Consider the following 16,571-nt stretch of genomic DNA (forward strand, 5'->3'; position numbering starts at 1 on the left):
CACAGGAATGACTGAGGGACATGTCAAAATGCTGAATTTATTCATATAAAAACAAATCTGATTTATTTAATTATCCATGTGGTCTATATTAAAGCGTCATTCATTTAATATACAGGCTTTTAAAATTCAACATTGGTGCACAATTTCTAATTAAAGGTACACAAAAGGCACTCATTTGATGGAACAACCCATTTACCTCTGGTCTCAGGCCTGGCATGCTCTGGTCTCAGGCCTGGCATGCTCTGGTCTCAGGCCTGGCATGCTCTGGTTTCTGGCCTGGCATGCTCTGGTTTCTGGCCTGGCATATTAGTATGCGTTTTTATTTTATTACTCTCCCAAGGCTCTGGTGTTTAGAGATAGTTTCCATCTATTTTTATGGGATTTGACAGTTCAAAGGGGTGGGGCGGTTTAAGTCCCAGGTGGCTACCGTGGTGACCCCAAGCCAGGACAGCTAATATACATACAATGTAGCCTCCCACTGTGTCAGCATACCTGTCAAGAGGTCTGAACCTCTGCATGACACCAGCATGCAGAAGTAACCCTCTAGAACTGGACTCTCAAATGTAGCATAGTTTATATTTTAGTGAACCGTATTGTAGCTTAATCCTAATATTAGTTTATAGTTTGACGCGTTTGCTTAAAGTGTTCATGCAATTATATTCCATCTAATCTCAAGCATGCTATCAATGGATTTCATATAGACACATATAGATTGGGGTGGGGTGCGAGGCACGTGTCACGAGGCTAATTAAATAGTCGGTGGGGCGCGAGGTGACAGCTGTGCGTGGTCGATCAGCTGCGGAGGGACTCAGCAACGAGAGAAGGAAAGGGAGGGGGATCAATAAGCGCGCCTGTGGGAGCCACTTTACTGTTTCACTGTCTCTGGTGGGCTGTCTGCACGAGGCGAGCCCCCGTTCTTAGAACATTTTCCGGTCCTCGAGCGCGTGAGGGTGCCGGTACGAATCCCATTAGAGCCTCTTGCTCACTGAAAAGTAAAAACCGGAAATTTGGGTGGAAACCATGACAACAGCAGAGACCGGAGACTGAGAGCAGAGTCGCAGTCAACAAACTGGCAGTAGACCGGTGAACTCTGATGTGAGCGAAGGAGCTTTTTTATTTTTACAATACCATTTTTATTTCAAAGATCTGGATTTTTCTCTGTCAAGTATGAAATCCTCGAAGAAGAGCGCGGAGCAGAATATCCTGAGAGTTCTATGCGGAGTGATGGTCATGGCCTCGAGCGGTCACGGCGCAAGAGTTGTCAGCGGTAAGTTGATGATGTGATAACTTTTATGGTCAGTTTTTCACATATTGGTCTACTTTCAATGATCGTATAAAACAAATTAGCGTTATAAAATAATAACATTTGAATAGTGGTGGTATTTCTGTTGTCTTCAAGATAAGAATAATCAAATAATAATTCCTTAACCATTCTCATCAAACAATAATCTAAACCATAAACTACCAGTAAAATGTTACCTTTTGTGACTAGGTTAAAGTTATAGGCCTATAGCTCATCCTCATCCTCATCATCATCATCATCATCATAACCACCACCATCATCATCATCATTAGAATTAGATGGACATTTGTGAATTTTATTAGGATTGGAAAATATAAATTAAAAAGACATCTATAAGATTAGGTTATCTGAGACAAAAAAAAAATTCTCCATTTTCTCATGTTTTCTATTCCTTCAATTATTCATGTCAAAAATGTAATTACATGTAAACTGCTACAGTTTTGCTTTTATTGCATTGCTACAGTTACAGATGATGAGGTACATGTGTGCATGTGCTTGCTTTCATACATGTGTATGAATGTGTGTGAACCTGTTAGAGTTTGTTTACCCTGGAAACTGGATTTATTGGTTTTATTGACTGTAAAGATTGAGTCTATTTACAGTTCCTTCCCTCTGTGACTAAATGTAGGAATATCTATGATTTACATCAGATTGCTATTCTACATTGGTCAGGGCTGTCGCTGTCATAGGGCAGGCAGCTGAATTAACATGTTTGCTTTCAAATTTGTTACATACTGTAGAGAGAGAGCGAAGAGAGAGAGAGAGAGTCTTATAGTCAGACAGATGACAGATGGAGAGAGTGAGTGAGTGAGGGGAGAGTGGACAACTTTTATTTCATTAGTGGTGAGATATGCCCCTCTTTAACCTAAAATGTCCCTACTATGTGATTTAGTCTAAATAAACTGCAAAAGGCACAGAGGAGGGAGAAGACAAAGTGACAGATGGAGAATCAGTGAGAGAGAGGTTGATGTTCCAAGATAGGGAAAGTGCAGAGGATGAAAAGGGGGATGAGGAAGAGGGATGAAGGAGAGAAACAGAGGAAGAGGTGAAGGCAGGTGAAGAAAGAGGTGAAGACGGGTGAAGGAACAGGTGAAGGAAGAGGTGAAGATGGGTGAAGGAAGAGGTGAAGACGGGTGAAGGAAGAGGTGAAGGAGGAGGGGAAGGAGGAGGTGAAGGAGGAGGTGAAGGAGGAGGTGAAGGAAGAGGTGAAGATGGGTGAAGGAAGAGGTGAAGACGGGTGAAGGAAGAGGTGAAGGAGGAGGGGAAGGAGGAGGTGAAGGAGGAGGTGAAGGAGGAGGTGAAGGAAGAGGTGAAGGAGGAGGTGAAGGAGGAGGTGATGGAGGAGGTGATGGAGGAGGTGATGGAGGAGGTGATGGAAGAGGTGATGGAAGAGGTGAAGACGGGTGAAGGAGGAGGTGAAGGAAGAGGTGAAGGAGGAGGTGAAGGAGGAGGTGAAGGAGGAGGTGATGAAAGAGGTGATGGAGGAGGTGATGGAGGAGGTGAAGGAAGAGGTGAAGGAGGAGGTGAAGGAAGAGGTGAAGGAGGAGGTGAAGGAAGAGGCTGTTAGAGGAAAAGAAAGGGAAGAACTGATGAAAATGTGGATCTGAGGAATCAGAGCAGAGGAGGCCGGATAGAGGGAACAAATTAATAAAGGAGAGAGAGCGAGAGAGGAAAAAAGAAAGGAAATAAGAAAGGGAGAAAGGAAAACGATGACGCTTTGGGTTGAGAAGAAGAATTTTGAGGTATCAGAACAGGAAGATGAGGCAGGATGGAGGGAATGAACGAAGAGAGGAAGAAAGAGAGAAAGGAGGTGAAAATGCTGAGTCTGTTGGTCGTCTGTGCACCCCGGTACCATTACTGGGTTCCAAAGTGATGATAGTGCAGATCTGATCTAGACCAGGCAGCCAATCACTTAAAGTACCTCCTGGCCACACTGCTAATGTTATTATTAGGCCTCTTTAACTGCCTGTGTATTAATCACTGGTATTATTCACTGATGCACGCATGCATGCATACACGCGCACACACACACACACACACACACACACATTCATGTACACACACACACTGTGAGGCTGACCTCTCTGGTTGTTATGAGTCAGTCCAGAATCTGGGCCAGATCCGCCACTTTTCACCCACTTAACTGCCATCATAGAGTACAGCTTTATAATGCTGGATATTGTGTGCTGCATGTGTGTGATTATATTTGTGTGTATGTGTGTACCTGTGTGCGTGCATACTTGTGAAAGTACACGTCTACTCTGTGTTTGTGGGGGTGTCTATTCTGTGTTTGTGGGTGTGTCTCCTCTGTGTTTGTGTATAAGTACAGTACAGCATGACTGCTGCTTACTGTAAATGCCATGTCAGCGTGTGAACACATCCAGTAAAAGTCTGTTTGTGAGCGGTAACAAGGCTGTTTTAGAAGTGGGCCTCCAGCCTACAGTGTGATCAGCAGCCCTGTTACAACAGTCAGTTAGCTAGAGTCACTTCCTGATTGACAGAGGATGTTGACCACACTAGGAAAGTTTGACGGTAAATTCTAAGGGACTGAGAGGATGCGAATGCGATGACCACATCCTTTTGGCGGGAAGCCAAGAGTCGTTAAGGGTGTGTGTGTAGGAGTGGGTCGAGGGATTGTGTACAACTGATAAGTTCAATGGAGATGTTTGCATTCACTTAAGACCTTCAAACCACTTCTAAAGATCAACAGAGAGTAGTTCTAATGTATGAAATCCACTAATATGAACTGATTGATAGATTGATAAAAAAGTTGTTTGGTGAGGTGGTTGATTGACAGGTGGGTTGGTTGATTTGTGGACTGGTTGATTGACAGGTGGGTTGGTTGATTTGTGGACTGGTTGATTGACAGGTGGGTTGGTTAATTTGTGGACTGGTTGATTGACAGGTGGGTTGGTTGATTTGTGGACTGGTTGATTGACAGGTGGGTTGGTTAATTTGTGGACTGGTTGATTGACAGGTGGGTTGGTTAATTTGTGGACTGGTTGATGGATTTGGTGACCGGCGGAGGGCTGATTGGGTGTAGATACAGTAGTCTGGTGGATTTACTGATCACTGATTAGATGATGGATGGTTTGTCAGATAGATGGAGGGAGGAAAAGACAAACACAGCCACAGAAATCAGTAGAGAACAAGGAAGTAACTTGATTTTGAAACTGTGGGGGGACCATTACTTGATGACATTGGCTCTATTACTGGCATACTGATCTCGGCAAACAAGAACTGAAAATCTCACGTAAATTACTCCATATATGTTACGTAGTCTGGCCACGATAGATTACCGGCATACAGTAGATGCCTAAATTGGCTCCAATTGCATACAACTGACACAGATAGATTTGACATAATTGTCCATTGATTAATTAATCCATCCTTATGTAAATTGTCTACTTACAATTAGGGCTGTGACGGTCATGAAATTTTGTATGACGGTAATTGGCCAGCCAATAATAATAATAATAATTTGAATAAACATATTTTTTGAGGATGCACATTTTCTGCTCTCCTCCGCTCCTGACTGCATGTGCTGCCATAGAAATAGAATGAATAGAACGAGCGTCCCCATTCGAGTCAGCGATAGCATAGTGAGTGGACTGGTGGCCATTGCGTTGAGCAGAGTAGTAAGTAAAAGCAGGAAGAAAAGCAGGAAGTGTACCCATCAATATGTGCTGTGATTTGTTGATTCAACTCAACTAACATTACAAAAAATACATTCCATGGCATGTGCCACATAAGTTAACATCATCTGAATAAACATTCTAGGGCTGTTGCGGTGACAGCATTACCGCCACACCGGCGGGCACGAGTCATGACAGCAGTCAAATTCCATGTGACCGTTTAGTCACGGTAATTTGGCTTCTCCAAGCTCTGATGCTTGCTTACTGCCTGGTACTCAGCACTCTATTGTCCTTCTAATCACTCTTACATATACCTGGCTGAAATGAAAATAAACCACGGAAAAAGCTTCCTCCATTCGCTATGTCTAGATAACATGTATTTTTTCCCGCTGCCCATTTCGATACAGGTGCATGATGATGGTCCATTCTAAATCAAAACTAATTTCACACATATATTACTTAGTATATGTAAAGACAAGATTAAATCAAGAATAGTCTGATGGGTGACAATATTAGCCTATCACTTGTGAATGATGCCCAGCTTGTGTGCAGTAAGGCAAGAAACAGTGCATCACTTTTTTCCACCCCGACTTTTTCAAATCATAGTCGCACACCTCAGCACATAGGCCTATATGTTTTGATAAGGTTTGTATCACAACTGAAGTGGCCAAACAACTTCTTAAATTTAAGCACATTTATCCACTTTACAAGGGGTTTAGAGCCTAAGTTTCAAGTTTGGGGAAGATTATTTTCACCATAAAAATACACCTTTATAATAAAAACCCTTACATGCGTAATCGCATTTGCGGTCACTTTTGAGATTTGTGTTTTCCCGCTAATTGTTTGCATTTTGGAACATTTGAGTTTATAGCCTACTGCCGTATGCACATTGCTGCACTTATAATGTCAATAAATAGCCTACTAGTTTATGAACATTTTAAGGTAAACGTTCTGATCCGTTGCATCAGCCTCGTTGCTTTTAAAATGTTTTTTTGATGCTAGTGATTGTATTAATTTGGGATCTATCGCATCCCACAACTGTCCCAGACTATGCTTGGAATATTTATTTCTCGCACAGAATAGAATAGGCCAACTTTTGTACTACGGTGGATAGTAGATTGACATAGGTGTCACGCCCTGACCATAGAGAGCCATTGTTTCTCTATGGTGTGGTAGGTCAGGGCGTGACTAGGGGGTGATCTAGTATATCTATGTCTATGTTGTGTTTTAGTTTCTTTTTCTATGTTCGTGTTTTGTATAATTCCCAATTAGAGGCAGCTGGTAATCGTTGTCTCTTATTGGGGATCATATTTAAGTAGTTATTTTTCCCACCTGTGGTTGTGGGATCTTGTTTATGTGTAAGTGCCTGTGAGCACTACAGTAGCTTATCGTTTATTCTTTATTGTTTTGTGCGGTCCACTTATCAATAAAATATGTGGAACCCAGATCACGCTGCACGTTGGTCCGAGTATGCTTCCAGTTCGTACGACGAGCGTGACAGAAGATCCTACCACAACAGGACCAAGCAGCGTGCCCAGGAGGAGAGTGTATCCTGGACTTGGGAGGAGATCCTGGATGGGAAGGGACCCTGGATTTGGGAGGAAATCCAGGCAGGACAGGACCGCCTTCCTTGGCAGGAGCGGCAGACGGAAGGTTATGACAGTGACGATGCCGGGGTTCGGTCCACATAGAAAGGCCAAAAAACAGCCTGAAAATATTTTGGGGGGGGGCACAAGGGGTGGTCGGCGGAACCGAGGAGTGAACCAGAGCCAGTCTGGGAGAAGAGGGAGAAACTGGAGGAGAGTGAATGGAGAGAGTCAGAGACCGTCAGAGAGTGGATGGAGGTATTGGAGGAGAAAGAGCGGAGAGAGTTGTTGAGTTGGTGGAAGATGTACGACATTTGCCCTAAGGAGCGTGTAATCAGTTTAATGCCACCTGAGTCAGCTCCCCGTACTCGTTCTGAGGAGCGTGCTATTAGTCTGGTGAAATCTGTGCCAGCTCCACGCATCAGGTCTCCAGTACGCATCCACAGCCCAGTAAGTCCTGTGCCAGCTCTCCACACGCGCCTTGAGGAACGTGTCATTTGTCCGGTGCCATGTGTGCCGGTTCTACGCACCAGGTCTCCAGTGCGCCTCCACAGCCCAGTACGTCCTGTGCCAGCTCCTCACACTCACCGTGCGAAGTGTGTCATAGTTCCGGTACAATTGATGCCGGCTATACGTACCAGGTCTCCAGTGCACCTTCACAGCCCAGTACGTTCTGTGCCAGCTCCACACCCCAGGCCTCCAGTGCGCCTCCCCAGTCCGGTACGTCATGTGCCGGCCCCGGGCATCAGGCCTCCAGTGCGCCTTCACAGTCCAGAGCTTCCGGCGACAGTTCCCAGTCCAGAGCTTCCGGCGACGGTTACCAGTTCAGAGCTTCCGGCGACAGTTTCCAGTCCAGAGCTTCCGGCAACGTTTCACAGTCCAACGACGGTCCACAGTCCGGAACCTCCTGAGACGGTCCACAGTCCGGAACCTCCAGAGACGGTCCACAGTCCGGAACCTCCTGAGACGGTCCACAGTCCGGAACCTCCTGAGACGGTCCACAGTCCGGAACCTCCTGAGATGGTCCACAGTCCGGAGCCTCCAGAGACGGTCCACAGTCCGGAGCCTCCAGAGACGGTCCACAGTCCGGAACCTCCTGAGACGGTCCACAGTCCGGAACCTCCTGAGACGGTCCACAGTCCGGAACCTCCTGAGACGGTCCACAGTCCGGAACCTCCTGAGACGGTCCACAGTCCGGAACCTCCAGTGATGGTCAACGGTCCGGAACCTTCAGCGAGGGTCAACGGTCCGGAGCTTCCAAAAACGGCGTCCAGTCCAGCTCCATGGCAGAAGCCTCCCTCTGCACCGGTGCCCAGTCCAAGCACGGTGTCCAGTCCAGCTCCAAGGCCGGAGCCTTTCCCTGCGCCGATGCCCAGTCCAAGCACGGCGTCCAGTCCTGCTCCATGGCCGGAGTCTTCTTCTGCGCTGGTGCTCAGTCCAGATATGGCATCCAGTCCCGCTCCATGGCAGGAGCCTTCATCGGCACCGATGTCCAGGCCAGGGCTGGTGTCCAGTCCCGCTCCATGGCAGGAGCCTTCCTTGACACCGAGGTCCAGTCCAGGCACAGTGTTCAGCCCGGGTCCATGGCTGGATTCACGGGATGAGCGTGTTCTTCGGCCCGCACCAGAGCCACCACCAAAGCTGGTGGATCCGCAAGCTGAGCGGGTTCTTCGTCCCGCACCAGAGCCGCCACCGATGCTGGCGGATCCGCGAGCTGAGTGGATACTTCGACCCGCACTGGAGCCGCGATCCGACACTAATCACCCCCCTACCCTCCCCATTTGGTTTCAGGTTTTGCGGCCTGAGTCCGCACCTTTGGGGGGGGGTACTGTCATGCCCTGACCATAGAGAGACATTGTTTCTCTATGGTGTAGTAGATCAGGGCATGACTAGGGGGTGATCTAGTATATCTATGTCTATGTTGTGTTCTAGTATCTTTTTCTATGTTGGTGTTTTGCATGATTCCCAATTAGAGGCAACTGGTAATCGTTGTCTCTTATTGGGGATCATATTTAAGTAGTTATTTTTCCCACCTGTGGTTGTGGGATCTTGTTTATGTGTAAGTGCCTGTGAGCACTGCAGTAGCTTCACGTATCGTTTATTATTTATTGTTTTGTGCGGTCCACTTATCAATAAAATATGTGGAACCCAGATCACGCTGCACGCTGGTCCGAGTATGCTTACAGTTCATCCGACGAGCGTGACAATAGGCTAGTGCTTTTGCTGTCCATTAGGGCTACTCATCTTGTTGGCTGACAAAGGAAATGTGGACAGTTCTTCCAATATCTTCAATATGCGCCTCGGAATTGACCAAGGGCGCACGCAGATGCGTCCCCAATGTGTCTGTCTTCACTTGTAGCCTGTGAGAAGGACCCGGTCATGAGACGGGCATTGGCTAATAATAATTGAGATATCTCAGAGAGCCATGTGAGTGAGAGGTGCTTCGGAGCATGCAGCCGTGAGAAGGGAATTATAATTAATATATTCAGCCCAAGGGCACAACGGCCACTGGCCGCAAAAGGCATGGATTTTTTTAGGGGGCATTACGGCCACGCAAAGGGGATGCTGCAGGGAAATTTGAGGCATTATCAAGTGTTTGTCAAAATGTTAATGAGAGGCTGATGAAGTGTGTACAGGCTGCACAAAAAACAAAGCAAAACTCATGCATTTCATGCAACTTTTGTCAAATCATCATTAGAATCATCAAATTTGTCAAATCATCAAATCATGTCCCAACGTAAATGTAAATTAAGCAGATAGGAGGACCCGTTTCTTTGTTAACCGCTCCACAAAGAATAGCCGCATGTGTGCACTCCCTCAAATCGTTTGGAGAAAATATCCGTTCTATATTATTCACCTATTGTATCCTTCATACTCTAAAATAATATAAAATAATGCCACGGAATTCTAAGCAAATCTTGTTTACTAAATAAACTAGTGTAGCCCACAGCCATATGGCAAAGCCAGACCAGGGCCTAACATAAGGACAACTCAGAGTAGGCTATTCTGTTCATCTGAAATAGACTACATTTTCTTTATGTCATATTTCTTTAGACCTGTCTAAAATAAATAATGGATTTATTGTGATGGTGTAGGCTATTTTAAATGGATTTATTATACTTTAAAAAAAAAATGTAGATGTACCAAAGGTCTGCATCAGTGACTTGTAGGCTACTGTATGCATGGAAGCAAGGAGATGCTAAATGTGTTTATGTCAATTACCTTGAGACCGGCAATCACCGGCTGACAAAATTTCATGACCGCCACAGCCCTATAACATTCCCATGAACATTTTTGCATCACAATACCAGGCAGCAATTTCAAGTGTATCCATGATTTTACCTGTCAATTAGCCAGAGGTTCCAAGACCCTTCTATTCATTCTATTTCTATGTGTGCTGCTGATGCAGGGAGGGGGGGGGCGTTCCGATCTTCATCCATAACCTTCGGTTACATGGTCAGAAGGTAATTGTGCGAGCCCTACATGCAATCAATAGATTGACGATCTCATTTGCCTCCAGGTCAGACGGTGTGTCAGGGAGGGGAGGAGCATCCATGCTATAAGATCGCCTACTTCCGGGAAATGACCAGCCGGATTGCATTCAGCGAGGCCAGACAGGCGTGTGAGATGGACGGAGGGTCGTTGCTGAGCGTAGAGAGCGCTGCAGAGCAGAGACACATAGAACACCTACTACAGGTCAGTGTGTGTGCGTGTGTTCGCGCGTGTGTGTGACAGTACAAACAACAACACCAAAAACACCTCCTCAAAGTGCTCCAATCATGAACATGTTAATATATTTCTTATTTACTTATAATATACTTACAATATATATATATATATATATATATTATTTCCTACAGGAGCTTCGGACCTCCTCAACAGGAGCAGGGACAGAAACGGGGGTAGGAGCAGGTACCGGTAATGTAGGAATAGCAGATGGTGATTTCTGGATCGGGCTGATGAGGACAGAAGGAGAACACACACAGGTAAACGGCGGCTTCGCCTCCTGTCCTGACCTCTACCTCTGGACCGACGGGAGTGTGTCCCAATTCAGGTGTGTATGTTTCACACAGCAACTGTTACTTTGGTGAGGCTTTTGTGTATGTCTGTGTTTTAATTGGAATATGTGTATTATTGTGTGTGATTGTGTGTGTTAGGAACTGGTATTTTGACGAGCCGTCGTGCGGAGGGGAGGCGTGTGTAGTGATGTACCACCAGCCTACAGCGATCCACGGGCTGGGCGGGGCCTACATGTACCAGTGGAACGACGACAGGTGCAACATGAAGCACAACTTCATCTGCAAGTACGAACCAGGTACGCAGCATCACACAGGTACGCAAATGTCACGGGAGATAAGATGAGTTCAGTGTGTTTTGTGGAGTGTTCTATACGTTTCCCTTTTAAAAGGTTGTTATATTTTTTTTTTATAATATTTTTTTTTTACCCCACTTTTTCTCCCAATTTCGTGATATCCAATTGTGTTTTAGCCTGGTAAAACTACACTAACAGAAATGCATATCAGTTTTGTTTAATCAAGTTTTTTCTGATTCTGATGTTGATCCAGAGAGCCGTCTGGGGAAGGAGCAGGGGGACAGGCCTGGAGCTCGTGACCAAGGTGAGGAGGCACACCCTGGGGCATAGCCCAGCCATATCAGCCCCACTCCTGGAGGTCAGCATGGTTGACTGCATGAGGGTATTAGTTAGTATATCCCTTTTTGATTTAGTATCTTTGTCTGTCTGTCCCAGATGTGGCGGTGGTGCAGGCAGATGAGGTCAAACAATCCGGACCAAGTGAGGACGACGCCCCACACGTAATCATAGCTGGAACCTCAGGTGAGAGGTGGAGGTGAGACAGGTGGAGGTGAGACAGGGAGGTGAGACAATTAGATGGTATGGCAGGACACCAGAAAGTGAGACATGTGGTGTAGCGATGATATGGAATGTAAGACAGTGTTTAAATAGAGTGTAATTACTGAAATAGCCTCTCTGGAGCTCCATCTCTGCTCTATCCTCCTTCTGCAGGTATGCTGCTGGTTTATGTAATCATCCCCACCATCCCTCTGCTGCTGCTCATCCTGGTGGCTTCTGGGACTTGCTGTTTCCAGATGTTTAGTAAGAGGTGAGACACGACACTGCAACAACAAAAACTACAACTCCCTATGGTACAACACAACTGAACAGACTAAGTCCCCGGAGACCCCAGTACTGCCTTACTGATAACAGCTTCACAAAAAAATAAATTTTACCTTTATTTAACTAGGCAAGTCAGTTAAGAACAAACTCTTATTTTCAACGACAGCCTAGGAACAGTGGGTTAACTGCCTGGTTCAGGGGCAGAACAACAGATTTGTACCTTGTCAGCTTGGGGATTTGATCTTGCAACCTTTCGGTTATTAGTCCAACGCTCTAACCACTAGGCTACGCTGCCGCCCCAATAATAACCAATCTACAAACCAATCGTATAATATTCTCTTATATACTCCTCTTTCTCTCATTTTCAATCACACTTACACTCCCATCAACTCTCTTTTTTTAATTCCTTGAATTGGCATACTCAAAATTAATCAGAGAAACAGCTCAATCTCTGAACCATACCCCCCCTGTTCATCCACTAATGGATGGGTCCAGTTCCTCCGTCCCTGTGCTGTGATGGATGGGTCTGGGCTGTAATTGTTTGGTAAGAACAGTGCTTACTCAGTCATAATCACTGGCATAACACAAGGACGCCTTGTTAGCAAAGAGTCATTTAGCATAACAGCCCTGGCCACTGGCTCAGCCCTCTGTCATTAATTATTATTGTGATTGTGTGTGTGTGTGTGTGTGTGTGTGTGTGTGTGTGTGTGTGTGTGTGTGTGTGTGTGTGTGTGTGTGTGTGTGTGTGTGTGTGTGTGTGTGTGTGTGTGTGTGTGTGTGTGTGTGTGTTACCCTACTCTGGCAACAGATAGGGTAACAAGGTCTATGATTTCTGGGTCGATAGCTGGGCCCGTCGATGGCGTTTATACAATAACCAAAGTGCAACTCCAGCACATTGTATAATGCCAACCAACCTCCCTACCCCGCTACTGTCACTTTATATCTCCTATATAGACACTCCCAGCTCTCCTTTGCCTTGATTGGGAAGCAACTTAGTTTTTTTATTTATCCAGTTTAGTATCACTGTCCGTCTGAGTGATGTGTATTTAAAAGTGGTGTAAAGTACTTGAAGTAAAAATACTTGAAAGAACTACTTCAGTCATTTTTGGGGGTATCTGTACTTTACTATTTATATTTTTGCCAACTTAATTTTTTACTTCACAACGTCCAAATGTTTTATTTTTTTTACACCCAAAAGTACTTGTTACATTTTGAATGCTTAGAAGGACAGGACAATTGTCTAATTTCCACACTTATCAAGAGAACATCCTTGGTCATCCCTACTGCCACTGATCTTGCGGACTCATTAAACACAATTCTTCATTTGTAAATTAATGTCTGAGTGTTGGAGTGTGCCTCTGGCTATCCGTAAATTAAAACAAGAAAATTGTGCTGTCTGGTTTGCTTAATATTGTCAGGCGTGTGTGTAGTTGTGGTGAAGTCAGGTGCAGGAGAGCAGAGAATTGTGAACAGGCGCACACTTTATTTCGGCAGGAGAAAGATTACAGACAGACGCAGCTGCGTCAAAAACCTCCAGCCAACAAGGCAAAGTGTAAAGCGCGCAAAAACAGTCACAAAACATCACTGTATAACAATTCAAACAAGCTTCAAAATAACACGGAAATAACGAACGCCAGCCTGGCGCGTTACAAAACACGTAACACACAAACAATATCACACAAAGACACGAAGGGGAACAGAGGAATAAATACATGATTGGGAAATATAAATCAAGACAATACAAATGGATGAATGAAAAATGGAGCGGCGATGGCTAGAAAGCCGGTGATGTCGACCGCCGAATGCCGCCTCAACAAGGAGAGGAGACGACTTCGGCGGAAGTCGTGACAAATATAAGGAATTTGAATTGATATATACATTTACTTTTGATACTTAAGTATATTTTAGCAATTACATTTACATTTGATACTTAAGTATATTTAAACCAAATACTTTTAGAATTTTACTCATGTTGTATTTTACTGGGTGACTTTCACTTTTACTTGAGTCATTTTCTTTTAAGGTATCTTTACTCTTACTCAAATATGACAATTGGGTACTTTTTCCACCACTGGTTTTTAACATATTTCCAATAGCTGGGAACTGAGAGGGAATCTACAGACAGACCAGTTAATCACGCCTCTGACTCCCGCCTGCCGCAGTAAAATTCTTCCTGAAACGCTCCCAAAGCCCTAACGCGGCTAGAAGGGATCAAGCTTTTGTCAAATGAACGTCAAAAGTTGAAATGTTTTGCATTTAACCTAATTCTCCTAACCTGCTACGTTAATTATCCTAACCTGCTACATTATTTATCCTAACCTGCTATGTTAATTATTAAAACCTGCTTCGTTAATTATTATAACCTGCTTCATAAATTGACATTTTTAATTTCACCTTTATTTAACCAGGTAGGCTAGTTGAGAACAAGTTCTCATTTGCAACTGCGACCTGGCCAAGATAAAACATAGCAATTCGACACATACAACAACAGAGAGTTACACATGGAATAAACAAAACATACAGTCAATAATACAGTAGAACAAAAGAAAACAAAAAGTCTATATACAGTGAGTGCAAATGAGGTAAGTTAAGGCAATAAATAGGCCATGGTGGCGAAGTAATTACAATATAGCAATTTAACACTGGAATGGTAGATGTGCAGAAGATGAATGTGCAAGTAGAGATACTGGGGTGCAAAGGAGCAAGATAAATAAATACAGTATGGGGATGCGGTAGGTAGATAAATGGGCTGTTTACAGATGGGCTATGTACAGGTGCAGTGATCTGTGAGCTGCTCTGACAGCTGGTGCTTAAAGCTAGTGAGGGAGATATGAGTCTCCAGCTTCAGAGATTTCTGCAGTTCGTTCCAGTCATTGGCAGCAGAGAACTGGAAGGAAAGACGACCAAAGGAGGAATTGGCTTTGGGGGTGACCAGTGAGATTTACCTGCTGGAGCGCATGCTACGAGTGGGTGCTGCTATGGTGACCAGTGAGCTGAGATAAGGCGGGGCTTTACCTAGCAGAGACTTGTAGATAACCTGAAGCCAGTGGGTTTGGCGACGAGTATGAAGCGAGGGCCAACCAACGAGAGCATACAGCTCGCAATGGTGGGTAGTGTATGGGGCTTTGGTGACAAAACGGATGGCACTGTGATAGACTGCATCCAGTTTGTTGAGTAGAGTGTTGGAGGCTATTTTATAGATGACATCACCGAAGTCGAGGAACGGTAGGATGGTCAGTTTTACGAGGGTATGTTTGGCAGCATGAGTGAAGGATGCTTTGTTGCGATATAGGAAGCCGATTCTAGATTTCATTTTGGATTGGAGATGCTTAATGTGAGTCTGGAAGGAGAGTTTACAGTCTAACCAGACACCCAGGTATTTGTAGTTGGCCACGTATTCTAAGTCAGAGCCGTCCAGAGTAGTGATGCTGGACGGGCGAGCAGGTGCGGGCAGTGATCGATTGAATAGCATGCATTTAGTTTTACTTGCTTTTAAGAGCAGTTGGAGGCCACAGAAGGAGAGTTGTATGGCATTGAAGCTCGTCTGGAGGTTAGTTAACACAGTGTCCAAAGAGGGGCCAGAAGTATACAGAATGGTGTCGTCTGCGTAGAGGTGGATCAGAGAATCACCAGCAGCAAGAGCAACATCATTGATGTATACAGAGAAGAGAGTCGGCCCGAGAATTGAACCCTGTGGCACACCCATAGAGACTGCCAGAGTTCCAGACAACATGTCCTCCAATTTGACACACTGAACTCTATCAGAGAAGTAGTTGGTAAACCAGGCGAGGCAATCATTTGAGAAAGAGTCTGCCAATAAGAATGTGGTGATTGACAGAGTCGAAAGCCTTGGCCAGGTCGATGAATACGGCTGCACAGTAATGTCTCTTATCGATGGCGGTTATGATGTCGTTTAGGACCTTGAGCGTGGCTGAGGTGCACCCATGACCAGCTCTGAAACCAGATTGCATAGCGGAGAAGGTACGGTGGGATTCGAAATGGTCGGTAATCTGTTTGTTAACTTGGCTTTCGAAGACCTTACAAAGACAGGGTAGGATAGATATAGGTCTGTAGCAGTTTGGGTCTAGAGTGTCACCGCCTTTGAAGAGGGGGATGACCGCGGCAGCTTTCCAATCTTTGGGAATCTCAGACGATACGAAAGAGAGGTTGAACAGGCTAGTAATAGGGGTGGCAACAATTTCGGCAGATAATTTTAGAAAGAGAGGGTCCAAATTGTCTTGCCCTTGCTGATTTGTATGGGTCCAGATTTTGCAGCTCTTTCAGAACATCAGCTATCTGGATTTGGGTGAAGGAGAAATGGTGGGGGCTTTGGCGGGTTGCTGTGGAGGGTGCCGGGCAGTTGACCGGGGTAGGGGTAGCCAGGTGGAAAGCATGACCAGCCGTAGAGAAATGCTTATTGAAATTCTCAATTATAGTGGATTTATCGGTGGATGTTTCTAACCTGCTACGAAAAGTCAAATCTGATGTTAATCTGATTTGACGCTAGGGTCATGGCCCTTCTAGCCATGACCCTAGCGCGTGCGAGGTCTCTCCTTTACAACAGGCGACACACTTGAACTTACAACAGGACAAACGTGATCTGAGGAAATATGAGTTATGAGGAGTTACGAGTAGGCAAGGATCCAGAGTTGTATCACTGGGTATGGCTGGCACTATGAGGAGATATAAGTAGGCAAGGATCCAGAGTTGTATCACTGGGTATGGCTGGCACTATGAGGAGATATAAGTAGGCAAGGATCCAGAGTTTTATCACTGGGTATGGCTGGCACTATGAGGAGATATAAGTAGGCAAGGATCCAGAGTTTTATCGCTGGGTATGGCTGGCACTATGAGGAGATATAAGTAGGCAAGGATCCAGAGTTTTATCACTGGGTATGGCTGGCACTATGAGG

General features: G+C 45.2%; 1 protein-coding gene across 3 annotated transcripts in view; it reads left to right on the plus strand.

The window, feature by feature from the left end:
- Positions 1-834: 834 nt before the first annotated feature.
- The window catches only part of LOC115152523 (chondrolectin), a 16,651-nt gene continuing 914 nt past the window's right edge, over positions 835-16,571 (plus strand). The window contains exons 1-7 of one of the 3 annotated variants that reach the window (XM_029697380.1): positions 835-1,267; positions 10,045-10,220; positions 10,385-10,578; positions 10,682-10,857; positions 11,090-11,140; positions 11,272-11,371; positions 11,548-11,644. In XM_029697380.1, coding sequence (XP_029553240.1) covers positions 1,168-1,267; positions 10,045-10,220; positions 10,385-10,578; positions 10,682-10,857; positions 11,090-11,140; positions 11,272-11,371; positions 11,548-11,638 — 888 coding nt within the window. In that variant the 5' untranslated portion in view covers positions 835-1,167 and the 3' untranslated portion in view covers positions 11,639-11,644. The remainder of the gene's footprint in view (positions 1,268-10,044; positions 10,221-10,384; positions 10,579-10,681; positions 10,858-11,089; positions 11,141-11,271; positions 11,372-11,547; positions 11,645-16,571) is intronic. The other 2 variants (XM_029697378.1, XM_029697379.1) reach the window with 2 other exon arrangements.

This window comes from Salmo trutta, chromosome 2, assembly GCF_901001165.1.
Source record: "Salmo trutta chromosome 2, fSalTru1.1, whole genome shotgun sequence".
NCBI lineage: Eukaryota > Metazoa > Chordata > Actinopteri > Salmoniformes > Salmonidae > Salmo > Salmo trutta.